Source organism: Silurus aristotelis (genome assembly GCF_946808225.1).
Source record: "Silurus aristotelis genome assembly, chromosome: 14".
Lineage (NCBI taxonomy): Eukaryota > Metazoa > Chordata > Actinopteri > Siluriformes > Siluridae > Silurus > Silurus aristotelis.
Genome location: NC_139587.1, coordinates 7,515,075 through 7,531,493, shown reverse-complemented (window position 1 = coordinate 7,531,493; position 16,419 = coordinate 7,515,075). Strand labels below are relative to the sequence as shown.

The following is a 16,419-nucleotide window of genomic DNA, read 5'->3' as shown; positions in this document are numbered from 1 at the left end:
AGGCCGTTGATGTGAAACCATCCCCAGCTGCACAGAGTGGCCTCTAATCAAAGAGAAACCATCCAGAGGCAGGCCAGGACAAATTGGGCAGATCTGAGGAGAGGGAAAGGAACAGTGGTCACTGGTACCTCAGGAGCGTGTCTGAGAGAGACAGAGAGAGGAGAGGGGTGACAGGGAGAGAAAATTATGGATGATTAAGTGTCTTTATTGTTGTATGAAAGTTAAGGACACTGTGCATTTGGGGACTCCGGCAAGACTCGCTATGGCAGCATAACTAAAAGGGAGAGCCTGAAGGTAACACAGACACGAGGGATCTCTGGAATAAGAGACGGCCCACCATGCCACCTTCAACAAACCTGAGTGAACGCGTGGAAGTAAGGGGACCACAGCTTACAAATATCCCAGTTCACCTAACACTCTATATCCATGATCCCTCCCGATCTGCTCCTTTACCTAAGAAAAACCTACCGATAAAAGGCTTGACTTGCACACTGAGACTGTGTCTAAGTCCCAAACACTAATTGGAAGGCTGTTCCATAACTGTGGGGCTTTATAATGGAAAGACCTGCCCCCTTTTGTAGACTTCGAAATATGAGGTACCAACAAATAGCCTGCACCTTTTCATCTAAGTAGGCATTGGGAGCCATAATGGTACAGAAGTTCGCTCAGATACTGCGGCATTAGACCATTAAGTGTTACCGTTGTAATTTTATGAGTGACCGTCAGTAGTAGTATTTTATAATCAATACGAGATTTAAATGGAAGCCAGAGTAGACTGATTAAAGCAGGGGTGATGTGGGGTCGTGGATTCTAGCTCCACATTGGGCATGTTGGTAGGAGAATGCTAAGTATGAAGCCACCAGGAAGAGGGAAAAGAGGAAGGCCAAGAAGGAGGTTTATGGATGTGGTGAGAAAAGACATGCAGGTAGTTGGTTTGAAAGAGGCAGATGTAAAGGACAGGGGTTATGGAGATGGATGATCCACTGTGGTGACCCCTATTTGGGGGGGTGGGAGAAGAAGGTTACAAGCCAATATCTCATGTAAGAAGCAACATGAAAAAGGTAATTAACGTGATCTTTAGTCTGAGCCAAACAGAACTTGATGACTGTGATGGAAACACTTTTTAATTACTATTATTAATTAAATAGCAAAAAAACAAGACATATTAAATAATCATGTTAAATTAATACTAACTTCCAGAGAAAAAAAGAAAAAAAAAAAAGAAAATTATACATACATTTTAATGCTTTTAGATCATTACACGTTTTTAGTGCTTTTTTGTTTGTTCCAAGAGATTTACATGCGCTTTGAAGTCTTTAATAAAATGGGAAAAGTTTTGTCTACATTAAGCCCACATTTTACTATTAATATGGAATTTTCCTAATACAATAATCAAATGTATAATATGTTGTTTACAATTCAAGTTTTTATGTTCTGTATAAAACAGCACATCTATTAATATAGTACTGTATAAGCGAAGTATACAGTAGGTTTACTGGTTGGCGCTATTTTGGGTAATGTGTTTTGTCTTGTGTTGTCTGTCTGCACTGTCTGTCTGTACTGTTGTATGTCTGTTTATACTGTTTTTCATCTGTACTGTTTGCACTAGGTTGCACTCGATGCACTTTTTGTAGCTTGTGTTGTGTTGTAGCTCTATGTTATTTAGTGTAGCACCAGGGTTCTGGAGGAACGTTGTGTCGTTTTTACTGTGCACAATGTACCACTGTGTATAGTAGAAATGACAATAAAAGCCACTTGACTTGACTTGATATGGAATTCCATATCTGTCTAAAAGAATCTTGAGTAAATGCAATTTGCAAAAGATGCTAAATGGATTCTTATACTTGACCACAGAATTCACAGATATATAAAATATTCATCTTTAATCTTTCCAAAACATGCTTCGCAGGATACATTCTATGGAGTATTTTGCTATTTATACAAAACTTGTTTGGCAGTTTCCATACTTTAACCCAAGAAATATAACCAAATAAAGAAGAAAACAGGAAATTTTAAGGACCATCTCTATTTTTCATGAAATGAAAATTATCTCTTTTTTTTTTTTTTTTTTTTTTATAATGTGGTTTGTTCCCCCAAATAAAGTTATAAAGAATTCGATCTAGATCTTTAATAATCATGGAAGGAACATCCAGTGATAAGGATGTATACACAGATCTAGATACACCTTCAGACCTAAAGCGTTTGGGTCAATGACGCCATGACGCAATGACGTCACGGCGCAACGCATCACGACTGGCGCCAGCTCTGAATGTCGGAAGGTGTTGTTGATACAAGAAGCAAGAAAGAGTTCTGCGTTTCGCCTGATTTTGAGCTGTTCATAGCAGAATGGTGCAAGAGTTTCATGTTTTGAGGTGTTTTTCCTGTCAGACATTTCAAGTACAGCAGGTAAATGCGATTATTCTTTCTTTTCTTTGTTCGGTGTTAGAAATGTTCCTGTCACTATAACGCCTTATAAAGCTCGAAACTCAGAAATATTAACGACATATTAGAGAAGCATCCTATCAAATCACTATAACTGAAATTGTAATATATTAACATTTTAAACTACTATTACATGCTGCCCGTTTAAACTGCATTACAGCGCCCTCTACTGTCAGTGTATCTGCTTTTCAGGGGAAAGTAGTGAAGGCGCGAACAAGAAGTCGCTTGATGAAGTCACACCTTAGCCCCCCTGAATCAACCCACCTCTTAATAGCATCATTATAACGCCACTGCTATAGAAACCATTAATATTAAACAGATATGCAGTATAACAGAGCGCTGCATCACAGACAGGACTCTCATGCAGCGAGAATGAATGGCATTACTAAATCATGAAACCCAATGAACATCATCTCTAACAGACTTATCAACAGTAACCTCATAAAATTACAACAAGTTTTCAACCACAGAAACCGCAGGAATTTCCCGGAGGTATGAAATGAAGGGAAATTGGGTGTGCAAATTGTACAGGAAAGAAAATGTAAAAATGTATAAACAGTTCCTAAATAAGCTTAACAACTGTTCTGAACTGTTTGGTTTTTTTCCTGACCTTTCCTTAAGATGCTGAAGATGTTTTTCTTAAAAGTTCGTCTTGTAAATGGCCTTGTAAGTATATCTGTGACCAGATCAATTTCTTCCCTTCTGTCAGCCATCGTGGGATTAAAAAAAGGAGCTATTAAGGCAAATATATTTCAGATTGGAAAGTTTTCTACAGGTGCTGTTTGTTAGCTCTCACTAGTACGTTCTCTGACCATCCAATCGAACGACGTGAAAATGCCGACATTATTGTAAGCCTGCTAGGTGGCCTCTGTGTTTCCAACTCTAAATCTGATTGGTTAAAGCAACAGTTTTATTGGCACGTATTTGAAGCTTCAGGCATTCGAACTGTTGATTGTGAAGACTTCAAGGCTGTTTTCTTTGACCCTGGCAACACGTGATGGCTAAACTATAATTGGATAGAAACTCAAACATAAACCACTGGAAGCTATGAAATGAAGACAATAGTCTATTGGACTAATTATTCATAATAATAATCGAATTATTCACGGGAAAAACATATTCAAACTTGTCAGTGATTTAGTGCATTTCTATGTATTTACACGGTTTTGCACTTTCTGAAACATCTTAACAAAATGCAGCAGTGACACTGAGGTCATTACAGGTTTGTAGTCATGAAGGAACTGCTTACTTGCTTTTATAACTTTGTAAATGTCTCCATAAAGAGAGTACAAGGGCGGGACTAACCGTGGTGATCTGTGAGTGGTCGTGATGATTGTCAGTCAGGTTTTAGACACCAATGGTAAGCGGGAGTGGACCGGTTCTCTGAACTTATATAACAGCAGCTGTGAAGTAAGCTCAGAGTTCAAGAGTTCTGTTGTGTGCTCTAAATAAAGATTTGTTATTAATTTTTTAATTGAATAAAAGTCAGTAAAGAGGTGTAAGAAAATCAGCTGATCTACTGACATGGTCGCTGTGATCCCTGTCTACTCTGTGCTTTCTGAAAGCAAATGCTTTGCGACTGATTTCCCTCCAGGCTTCTCTGTCTGCTCTGCCCTTTGAGAAGAAACAGTGTCGCATCTTAGGTTTGTGTCTCCAGGTCTCTTGAAATTAACGTCATTTGTTTTTCTTTTTAGAGAAATATAAATTTTTGTTGCTAAAATTGAAAACTTACACGATATTGATATTACATCAAAATACAAATACGGTTGTGTTAAAAAAGTTCCTCCACAGTGTGGAGTAAGTTATAAGAAAAAATTAGTTTAATGTATTTATTGTATTTGTTTTTTAAATCACAGTATCGCGAAGTGGTTTCCTTGTCTCAGGAAAAGCTGCTCGATATTTTCCAGGAACTAAATCCGCGTATTCATCCACAGCCTCAACAACGTGCTCCACTAGCTGCTCTACGCCGCCACAGCGGAGGGACTTTTTAAACGCACTGTATATAAATGAAAATATTAAAATAAAAAGACGGTAACTGCAAATGATCCCAAACCTTTGAAACTTTCTGCCGTTTTTTTTGGTCCGAATCTTCTCCTCGCCTCTCTATGTTTTCTCCCCGTTCCTCAATTTTTCATTCTGTGTTCCCTGTCCGGAGCGCTCCAGAGTTTAGCGGGTGGTGCGTCAGTAATAATGGTCCGTGGGAAAACACAATGCCCCATGTTTAGTTAAATTGAGTAAACGAAGCATTCAGTTTGCCTTAATGAATTTTTGTAATCAAGTTACTCGAGGAATCTGTACAGCCCTAGTCAGGTAACCATTTACATTTATGGCATTCGCCACACACTTTTATCCAGCGACTTATTTATTTAACTGATCTGTTAAGGGTTAGGGGCCTTGCTCAGGAGCGCAGGAGCTTGGTGGTGCTGGGATCTGAACTCTACAATATTTGATCAGAAGGACATCATCATCTTACTTTCACTGTTATAATAAAGTATAAAAAAAATTTGATTGATAGACTGGTTTCTACTGACTCAGGAATGCAAAGGGCAAAATAAAAGGTAGAATATATTACGATATACAGTATGTATACGATGTATATAATAAAGAGTGTCTAAGACCTTTGTGCTGTTCGTCTAATCTGGTGACAAACCTGAGCCACAATAACAGTTATTTCATATGAGACAACTTGGTGTGAGCCTACAGCAATGAAATCATGGTGTTATTAAATATGGTAACATCTTATTTTCTTTAGCCCATAATAATGTGTATTACCTCCAGCATGGACAGGTAGAAGTGACACTGTTTCTTGAAACTTGAAACTAGAAACTGCTTATGTCCAAGACTGAAAGCCTTGGTTCTGATGTGCAACTAACCTGTAATCTTATTGGACATCAGGTCAAAAAGAGCAAAAAATGGAGCTGCAAGGTGTGTGGGGAAAAACAGTCACTTATAAAGGTGAGTTTCCTTTATTACATTTTGCATGTCGTTGTCGTTCCTCAGGCACAGTATTTAATTTTGTATTTTTTTGCCGTAGGAGTATGGCAGAGGAACAGCCGCGGACTGCCGACGCCACGTACAGAAGCTGAATTCATTGCGTAGAGAGCTGCTTGAGGTAGACCATGAAAAAGCCTGGACTCAGTGGTAAGTGTTCTGTCGTTAAGCGCTAATTTTTTTAAACATCCACTGAGTATAAAATAACTCGCGTAAATCTTTTATGCCGTATCCTGTTCCATAGGGAGATAGAGGAGGAGTGTGAGGTTGAAGTCGGCCCTGGAGATGACACCCAAGGTTGTGAACAAAAGGTCAGGCATGTTCTGTGGCTGGACTATTTCACTGATGTACACAAATCCATATTTAATACCAGATTAACAACAAAAAAGCTTTAATGTTTATTTCACCTATGCATATGCATTTTTACCAACTCTGTGTCATTATTAATTAGGGTTAGAACTTTCTATGGGAATTAATGGGAATATATAGGAATTAATAGAAATAAACTGGGAATTTACTAAATATCAGGTTAGTCTATAACAGGGAACTTTAAATTTCTATTCTGCATATTCATCTCTCACAAGCACACAGCACTCCTACTGCAGGGCTTTTAAGGCCTAATACTGATTGGACTAATACTAAATGGATTATAACATAACATGCCCATATTCCTCCGTAACATGTCTAGAATCCTGCCCACTAAATAATGTACAAAATATCCATTTGGGAGCTTATTCATGTAAATTACATAAATGTAACACAAATCTTTGTTAAACATTTTCTTGTGCTGTGCATCAGATCTTGTCATTCTCTCCACTTTTTCCTTTACTAGTTTTTGTTGTGTGCTTGTGGACATTTGTGCTCAGCAGCCAAAAGTGTGTTAGTAAAGTCAGGAACTGATGTAGGGTGAGAAGGCCTGAGGTGCAGTCAGCGTTCCAATTCATCCCAAAGGTGTTCAGTAGGCTTGAGATCCGAGCTGTATATCTTCTTCTCCTAACCATGTAAACCATATCTTCATGGAGCCAGGCTGGAACAGGTTTGAGTTTTCAAGTTCAAGTGAAGGGGAAATTTTTTATTTTACTGCATCCAAAGACGTCCTATAGAATTGTGTGCCTCCAGCTGTGTCGTAACAGTTTGGAGAAGAACCATATATAGCAGGAAAGGTCAGGTGTCCAAATACTTTTGTCTGTATAGTGTATTGTTATACATACACCATACAATAACAAAATATACTAACAATTAAATCAATGTGCAATTTTTGTTAATCTGTAATAGTTTGCATGCATGTCAGCTTTTGACCAAACTAAATGTTTATAAGTCAAGTCAAGTTGGCTTTATTGTCATTTCAACCATATACAGTGCAGTACACAGTGAAACGAAACACTTCCCCAGGACCAATGTGCTCCAGCAAACAACGTAAATTAACAAAAGGAACACAACTTTGTGCAAAAGAACTCTAAACTGAAAACACAAAGTGCACATGTGCAACGTTTAGTGAAAAAACGGGAAGGAAAAAGAAAACAAGAGACCACATGAGAGAAGGAATAACAGTAACACAGTAGTGCTGAGCAGCACAGTAGGTTGTGTAAGAAGGATTGTCCATATACAGTGTGAAGGTTGTGCAAAAATACAGTACAAAAGGTTGTGCGAAAGGGATTGTCCATATACAACTCAAAAAACAAATACTGTACATGTAAACATTTGGCTTCATGTAAACCTTTGGTTTAGCACAAGTGTGCAAACAGAGTTTTTTTTTTTTTCTTTACTCTGTTGATTTTGTGTGTGTATAAGTCTAGTTTATTCATGTTGTGGAGTCTAATGGCTTATGGGAAAAAAACTGTTACACAGTCTGGATGTGAGACTTGAATGCTTCTGTGCCTCTGTCTGTGGTGGTTGCAGCCTCCCTAAACATGTCGCAGTCAGTACATTCAAAGCGCTCCTGAAGAGCAGAGATGGCTCCTGCAAGCCAGGTTCTTACCTGCTTTTGTTAACTGGTCTTGAACACCTGTTGAGTGGTCTGAGTGCTCTGTACTCAGAGGTGTGGTCTGAGTAGCCGAGATGTAAACAACATCCAGCGTGTTTTCCACATTCTGATGAAATTAAGGGAGCACAGTACTGAGATTTGCACGATTGAAATCTCCAGCGACAATAAACAGTCCATCAGGGTGTGTGTTCTGCATTTTACTAATGGACCCATAGAGTATACAGAGAGCCTCCTTAGGATTAGCCCTAGGTGGAATGTACACGAGCACAATAGCGGTGGTGAATTCCCGGGGTAAATCAAAAGGTTTACATCTCGCAACCATAAACTTTACTAGCGATGAGCAATAGGTGAAGACGAGCACATAGTTCTTACACTATTCCTCGTAAACACTCAGACAGTGTGCGGGTTTTATGTTTGTGTATGTGTATGTTTGTGTATGATTCAGTTAATGTAAATTTCCCCACATTTTTATACAATTCCCATAAATTCCTGGTAAGTTTCCAACTTGGAATATTTCCCAAATGAATTTTCCATTGAAAGTTTCCAGAGATTTTTCCACCCCTTTGCAACCTTATTATTAATTCATGTTCCAATGCAACTGTAGATCACTTTTCATTCGGTGACTAAAGAAGATCAGAGACATTTTAACAGTTTCCTTTCCCAAATGACCAAACACATGAGGACTGCTGATGAGTTTAGGTAATATTTTTGTCAATGCAAGAAAAAACTAAATTAACCCCCTTGCAGTAACAGTTTTAGATAACGATTGAGGACACTGACATTAGGGTGTCTGTTTCTCCACTGTTGGCTTTGATTCTATTTGAGACCACATTGGACTTTCAACATGCCAAAAGGTTTAGTTTAAGTATTAACTATTCGATCATTAAAGGCTTGTTTTTTAACGTGTATAGTAATATTTTGGCTATTAATTGGCCCCAGAGAGTTTTTAAATGTTTGCATTCTTCACCCATAACAGTTCTTTTTGACTAAAATTATATTTAGATTTCTATGCTAGGTATCAGTTCATGCTTGGTTCAAAAGGCAGAGCCGTCTGTCTTAGATGTAAATGTATAATTTGTTACAGTACATTTGTTATAGTATTGTATGGCTCCAGGTTTTCTTTCCCACTAGAAAGGAATATAGATTATCTCACAAAAGTGAGTACACCCCTCACATTTCTGCAACCGTTTTAGTATTCCTAAACCTTCTCAAGGGACAATACAAAAGAAATAAAACTTGGATATATTTTAGAGTCGACTATGTGCAGCTCGTATAGCAGTATATATTTGCTATCCTCTAAAAATAATTGAACATGCAGCCATTATTGTCAAAATAGCCTGCAACAAACGTGAGGACACTCTAAGTGATAGCAGCTGTACGTTGTGTAACCATGAAAAGCCACATGTTTCTAACAATGTTGCTCACACAAAATATTGACACTTTGGACATTGTTTTGACATGTTCAGGGTGTACTCACTTTTGTTGCCAGTTATTCAAATAATAATGGCTGTATGTTGAGTTATTTCTGAGTAGAGGACAGTTTTAGGACTCTAAAATATATCCAAGTTGAATTTCTTGAGAAGATATACTAAAATGGTTGCTGAAATGTAAGTGGTGTACTCACTTTTGTGAGATAATGTACCTTATAACTTCTTAGCTATTTGAAGACAGAGACAAGTTAAATTGAATAATTGATATTACAGTATATTCTGATTAGGGAACACTATCTCTCTATATGACTAAAGTAAACTTAGCAACTTAACCATGAAAAATTGACAGCAAATTTTGTCACTTTTAACCAACTGTCTGGAAAGAATGTTTTTTTTTTCCCACTTCAATAATTGTTTTTTTTTTTTTTTTTTAGGTTTGAAGTTTGATTATTATACCTGCTGATCTTGTATCTGTTATCTCTGTGCAGGGCCAGGTTGAAAGCCGCTGGAGTAAATACATTGCCCAGAAAGAGAATGAGCCAGGATGCGATAAAGATGAGCCCGAAGAGGAAGAGAGCATTTACACCGACAGAGAGTGGTACTGCACTCAGCGTAATAACATCAGGTTCGAAAATGTAACTTTGCTGTTTTTTGTTTCCACTTTATAGCACAGTGATGGTATGCTTTATAGCATTTCCAATACACTGGGGCACACGGCTATCTGATTAGCTGGATGTTAAACATCTGTCCTGTCTGGATGATGAGAAAAGGGAGTTGAAGTCCAGCTTTGATGTTGTCATTCACTTCCTAGCAGGAAAAGGAAGAAAAGCCTTACGTCAGGGGGTACATGCAGACGCTACACTGTTGGTGTAGATGAGAACTTGGACACTGCTCATTGGGGAGCTACGGGACTGCCACCACAGGTACATTTTTAGCTTCTCTGTTTTAGCTCTTCCTATCACATATTGTTCTCTTTTTTGTAAGTTGTCGCTTAATAATACAACAGCATCATTGTTCATTCTTTATTTTATTATAGTTAATGTACTGAGGTGGTATCAAAACGTTTTAAGACTAATGGTGCTAACTGGTGCTACTCTTACCACGTCTGCGATTTCATCATGGATGCAAAGAGCAAACATGAAATGCCGAGTGAAACTCTGCCACAGAGACGTTTGACACGCCATATGTTTGACATACGGCGGCGCTGCAACGAGTCGTTCGAGGTGTTTTTAATTGGGCACGCACGCTTCAAGATCATCAACAAGCTCAACCCCAAAAATGTCGAAACCATTCAGCAACTTGTGCATGATGATCGTCAGAGAACGATCCACACTATCTCACCCACCCTTCGAATTTTTTTTTACACCATTGCGGAGATCCAGCTTAAATCGCAGAAGCACTGTATTGCAAGGGGACTATTTCAAAGGTGATAGTGTGTAAACGTAAATAAATAAACTACATTGTTGTACTTTCTTCTCGAAAGATTTTGATACCACTTCGTACATAGCTGAAATTACAAGAGATAATAGGACTTATAACGACTAAATATATAACATGCTCAGAGTATCAGGGTGATATAATGATTAGAGAATGATGTCAATTAGATTTATATTTTTTTTCTTTAAATTGGCATTTCCTCACTTTACTCACATTGAACTTGGAGTCAAGAATCCACTCAGCCGTGTATATTGAATGAAATTGCAATTCTATTGATATTTGTAAAGCATCTTACTAATTTAATCTTGAGTTATTAGAAATGTAGCTGATATATAAACAACTTTTTAAAAAAAATTTTTCATTTCACTTGTTATTTTAGTCCCGTCGTCACAATGCCACTTTCACTTCACCGCCTCAAGTACCATGCGCTTCAACTGGATTCCCTCGCACCAGTACAAACCAGATAACTGATGCCCTTACTGACTCTCCAGCTGCAACACTGGGCTCGAAACACATTAGTGCATATGATGCTACATGTTCCTGGTCCACTGGAGCAAATAAGTCTTCGGCCGAGTTAAGCACCAAGCCTCAGCCCTCCGGTCCCTTAGGCGGTTGCTTCACATCATCATTCTCTCCTAAACACCCTAATAAATCTAAACTGGACATCAAGAACTCCAAGTGGGCTCAATTTCTTCCACCTGTCTGTGTTGGAGAAATCAAGGATGAGGGAGACAGTGGTGAGGAACCTCAGGATGAAGACGTAGATCATTCAGCATTGGCTCAGAGTCTAATGAAAGCAGTTCCACTTAAGAAAACAGGCAGTACGAGCAGTGGAAATGCTCTACTTGATAAGGAGTTTGTGGAAAAGGTGACTATTTTTGAAAAACCGAGTCACAGTGTGACAGGAAATGTGTGTAAACAGCCTAACAGTCCTACCATTACATCAAAACCTGTTGGCTTTCAAAGTCCTGTGTGTGTTCAGCCACTACCTATCAAAAGGCCATGTCTTGATCTTTCTTTTAGCACATTATTTCAAACAGATGAGGACTTTGACGACACATATTAATCCATATGTCTTTTAATTAATTGGAAATTTACCTAGAAATGAATAAAAATAGCATATTGCAATTGTGAACATTCTTGAAATAAGTTTCACGATAGAAGTTTAAGATTAATTAAGTTTAATCCAGGCACGAAGAGAGAGATGTTTGCAACAATTTATTTGACAGACAAGGCAGAATAATGTGTAAAATTATAGAATATAACAAATCTTTTCTATTCTGACTAACAAATATACTCCAATGTGTTCTTACAGAATTCAAACAATGACCTTTATAAGTAGGAAACTTGTTCATAGATCTTTCCTAAAGTTTACCGGTTTGTAAAGTAAATGTCATTTATTTGGTGCCATATGAGACATGATAGAACTAATACATGGCACTGTGCTCCGATTGTAGCCTTATTTACCAAGGTAATTTCTATGTTTTAATAAAATGGAATAAAATATAAATCTGTATTACTGTAAAATGCCTGAGTAATTTAATAGTCATCAGTATGAAAGAAAATTGTTACACATTTAGAAAAGGCAGAAACGGTTAAATGGGTTAGCATGGGGTTTTTCCAAAAATGATTAGTTAAACATAACCCCCATTATTCTGAGCCCTTGCTTGGACTTCAGTTCCGTTGGTCCGGGGCTTTGGCGTACTGGATGGTGTCCAGAGCGGCTCCAATGTCGTAGTTTTTTGTGTGGAGCAGCCTGGTCAGCCAACCGCCTTCATCTGTGAAGCCCATAGACAACATCTGGGACAGAGACTCTACCAGATGAGGGTCAGCATCTGAGAAAGGATTGAGAATGGATCAGTTTTCATAAAATCAACCAAGAGCCAGGTTCTGCACAGGACCACAAACAAGTGCAGTTCACAGATTATCTATCAGCATTACATGCTTTCTGCATTTACCTTGTGGTAGATGTGGATAAATGGCAGCCTCACGTAGACCACTGGGGCCAGGAGTAACTTTGGAGTTGTTGCTGAATGGAGCAGAGTTATCATTTGCTGCATCCACCTCCATCCTCAACGACTGGAGCTCGCCTGTGGATGGATCTACTTCCTTTGAGCTCAGATGGGTCCATTCCTCGTCATTATTTTGGTCTTTCTGGTCCTACAAAACCAAAAGGATAAGTGTCTTGGTTTCTCTTTATAAATTGGCATTGTTATTTAGCACACGTCTTATTTAATTACCTTTGCAGCCCCGTTGCAACTCCCGACACTGCTTGGACTTCCATCTGTACCCTTGGAAAGGCCTGCAGAGCTAGCATCACTCCTGCCACTAGGAGGTCCACTTGAGGCAGAAGGAGGTGGTGTCACTTTAGCCTTCTTTCCCTCATGCTCTACATCAATGTCCACGTCGATTCCTGTAGTGTAGTATAAAATATTCATATTTACAATTTGTATAAGCTGTTACATAAGCATGTGTAGGATGGGGGTTCTATATAAACATGTCTTGCATTGACCCTCGCTGATTTTTAGATACCTACCAAGTGGGCTCAACAAGGCAGCCACACCCTCTCCAATGTTCTTCAGGTACTCCATATTGGCCTGGGCAGATGAGACTTCTATGGGGGGGTAAAAAAGTGTTTGAGGTACAACTGCATGAAAAGAAATGTTTAGCAGCTAGTATATTATGGGGTGTTTTGAATATAGATCGACAAATGGTTCCGTGCAAAAGTCTTCTGCACACTTAGCAAGGTTTGCCACATCAAATATTGACTTATTTATAGAAGCGTTTAATTGCATTATTTAAAGGCGTCTTCGATTCAGTCCGTCTGAGACTTTTGAACAGGACTTCTCAGTTTCCCATGTAACATGCATCTGCTAACAAAAAGATTACCATTTTGAACTTGGCCTTCCTGCAAGTTAGCCTGCTGGGAACCTGGCTGACAATCAGATGGATCAGGTCGGGCCTGGGCTTGAGTCCGGGCTTGAGCACAGGCTTGAGCCTGGGCTTGAGCCTGAGCCCCAGCCCACATGCAGTGCCTCATCTTGCGCCAGATTTTGCCACGAGGAAGCCACTGAGAGGAGACAAAAATATTCAAAAGACTTAATCTAAGCCTAAACATGAAGTAATTTGTAACTGAGTAAAACAATTAAGACTAAAACTAAAGTAATTTTCTTAGCTGGAGCTCACCTCATACATATTGACCATGGGGTGAAGAATGGGCTGAAGAACATGTTCCTTGTGGAGGCCCTTGGCCTGGCAAGTGGAGCACAAGTCATAATTTGGGCACTCATTGCATTTGAAGCGGGTCCCAACCACTTGTCCCTCACAACCATCACATGTCACCCCGGGGTGAACCATGGGTGGGAAATGAGGAGGTGGTCCCATATGGGGTGAACCCATCGGAGGATGTCCTGGAGGACCCATGTGATGTGGTCCAAAAGGAGGGGGGATGGTGAACCCTTGGTCCATATGATGTGGGAATTCACGCTTGTGCTCCTTTTTTTCTGAAAGTGCAAGAAAAAAACGTAATACTTGGATCTTAAGAATCGGTTGACTTCCAAGATATTTAATGATGATTAGGATAAATAATGATGTAGCATTTTCCAAAGAGGAAGTGATGAAGTGTCAGGTTAAAATTTAACACCAAAGTCTAAATCTTGCAGTGTATATGACACATCCCATAAAGCTTCCTGATAACTTTTTATTGAAATATATAAACCTTTGATCTATATCTTACCCTTGATGAAAATGCGAAAGGTATCGTCCTTTACCATAGTAAGTCCCATAATGAGCTCATCATCAGAAGAGAAGGCAATCATGTCTCCATCCTCGTCTACAACCAGAGAAAAAGAGAACAGTTTAGTAAAAACCCCAGCGTTATTGTACGCCTGCTAGATGGCCTCAGTGTGGCCATCTCGCGATCTGATTGGTTAAAGCAACATGTACTAGAGGCCCTGCAGTGTTTATTTTGGAAGCTTCCTTGTGATGTGATGGCTGGAATCTGATTGGATAGAAACTGATAGAACTGATAGAAACGTAGTCACTTGAGAGAAACGCTTTGAAATAGAGAGAACTATTGGGAATACATATTGAATACATATTTACAGATAAAAATATATCAAAAGGTAAGTCTGTGATAGAGTTTAGGCCAGCGGAGAGGCCCTGCTGGCCCTGACGGCCTCCCTCCCTTTCTCTATTCATCCATCCACCCACCCACACTTCCCAGTCTGCTGTGTGGAACTGAATTTTTCAGTAGTATCTAGGACTCTACAGGTGATGTATAAACTCTTGCCCAGACTGTGCTCTGATGGATGATGTAGTTATTGTTGACATTTTTCAAAGGTGGAGTCAAGTGCATGTATATTATTAGAGTATGCAGGAGATCAGGTTCGAGCAGCTGAAAATCACAGGTGTACATGTTCGAGTTTGGGCCACAGCAAGAATTTATATAATGCAATACAATAAGGTACTGGGAAAGAAAGTTAGGGGACAGTGACCAGGAAATGTAGAGTCTAATACTATAGACATATGAATGGGCTTAGAACGAGCTTAGAACGAGCAATCAGACGTGGCGTGTAATAAATACAGATATACTACAGGTTAATAACCATGACAATAGCCAATTACACGGTCAAGCAAAAGTATTGGCCCCCTGCCAACATTAACCATGATTTCTAGTCGTTTTTTTTTTTTCTTTATGGTAAATTATAAGATCGCTATAGAATAACCCTTACCTTTGTAATGCATCTGGAAGGAAACATTGTGGAGGTTCGAGAACACATCCATAACCTTCCGGCTTAAGTACTCGAAACTTGTCGAGACATTATGATCGACTGCGAAGCGTCGAATTTCCTTATGGTTGTCCTCCTTGCCCAGGAGGTAAGCCTTCACCGTCACCGACATGTCTTTCCTCTTCTCTTTAATACCACCTGCAATGAGTTCTGAACAAAATTTGCACTCCGACTTGATTGTTGCGCAGCAGAAATTGCGTCCTTTAAATGGCACCGATCTGCCTACTTCCTGATACAGTGTGTACAGCTCTGCGAGAGACCGCCTCATTTACACAGTCAGCCAATAGGACAGCATGTGACAGTGGAGGGGGCGTGGCCAAGCGCGTCTGACCCGATGACTAATCTGACTTCAGGTCAGTGCGCATGATCCGGGAGACTTCAACAACATCAACAACAACGTGAGGGAGGGGCCCCGTAAAGGGGGCATGAGAAGGCCAAGGAATGACACAGCATTTTCCAATGGGGATTTCCCATGGCCTTTATTACAGCTCTGGTTACTGTAATCCCGTATTATCATGACGAAACCAGGTGCTAGAACAGTCTAGCACATGCTAGTAGCCCTCAGAGATCTTTAGATTTACTTTGCTTTATTTAAATGCGTTCAGTATCATTTGTAATCAATGCAACTTAATTTACACTGAGTGTAAATGAAAAGTGGCCAGTAGTTGAGATTTACCTATGGTGGGGTTTAGAGCTGTACTCTGTACTGTATTAGATATGATGTTAAAGTGTGTCTTGTACCTGTTAAAGTATCGACTCGCACACCGGTCGCCTCTGCTTTTTAAAAAAAAAAGTCCTTTATACTTGTTACATGTACTTCACAGCACAGTTTCTTCACATATCCAAGCGATGTTAGTAGGCTTGGGTCAGAGCACAGGGTCAGCCATGATGCAGCCCACCTGGAGCACAGAGGGCCTTGCTCAAGGGCCAGAAGAGTGGCAGCTTGGCAATACCAGGGCTTGAACCTCCAACCCATCAGTAACCCAGAGCCTTAGCCACCTTTCCAATAAAATAGGCTAGACTTCGCAGAGGACCGTTTTGATCCTGGCATGCATCTGCTGCAACAATCTGCTCAAAGGAAACCCCAGAGGACACAATCCCTGGTTTAGGAAGTCAATGCCTTATTCATTAGACCTAAAAACTCACTGGCAATTCAACACTGACAGTACACCTGTGATTTTGGGTGGTGGGAAATATTCAGAATGAAGAAGGATACCTACATGGGCACAGGGGAGGATAATTCAAACTCCACACAAACAGTTGCCCAAGCGAGAGCGAACAGTGTATGACTACTCGCTGTTCCTCCCAATAGGAACTAAACCAGATCATTTAAAAAGCCAGGGGT

General features: G+C 39.6%; 2 protein-coding genes across 3 annotated transcripts; one reads left to right on the top strand and one right to left on the bottom strand.

The window, feature by feature from the left end:
- Positions 1-2,212: 2,212 nt before the first annotated feature.
- On the top strand, positions 2,213-11,803 carry mrnip (MRN complex interacting protein). 2 transcript variants are annotated; one of them, XM_083560068.1, is made up of 7 exons: positions 2,213-2,406; positions 5,338-5,397; positions 5,477-5,583; positions 5,678-5,744; positions 9,336-9,472; positions 9,662-9,770; positions 10,664-11,803. In XM_083560068.1, the coding sequence occupies exons 1-7, from the start codon at positions 2,347-2,349 to the stop codon at positions 11,348-11,350; spliced, it is 1,227 nt and encodes a 408-aa protein (XP_083416194.1). In that variant the 5' UTR covers positions 2,213-2,346; the 3' UTR covers positions 11,351-11,803. The 2 variants fall into 2 exon arrangements, with proteins under 2 accessions (XP_083416194.1, XP_083416193.1); XM_083560067.1 differs by having other exon boundaries at positions 9,659-9,770; positions 10,664-11,426.
- Positions 11,490-15,339, bottom strand: sqstm1 (sequestosome 1). Its single transcript, XM_083560066.1, has 8 exons — positions 15,018-15,339; positions 14,021-14,116; positions 13,471-13,787; positions 13,174-13,354; positions 12,821-12,898; positions 12,525-12,697; positions 12,243-12,444; positions 11,490-12,119 (listed from the first exon to the last, which is right to left on the bottom strand). Exons 1-8 carry the CDS (start codon positions 15,184-15,186, stop codon positions 11,959-11,961), a joined length of 1,377 nt encoding a protein of 458 aa, XP_083416192.1. The 5' UTR covers positions 15,187-15,339; the 3' UTR covers positions 11,490-11,958.
- Between the last annotated feature and the right edge of the window lie 1,080 nt (positions 15,340-16,419).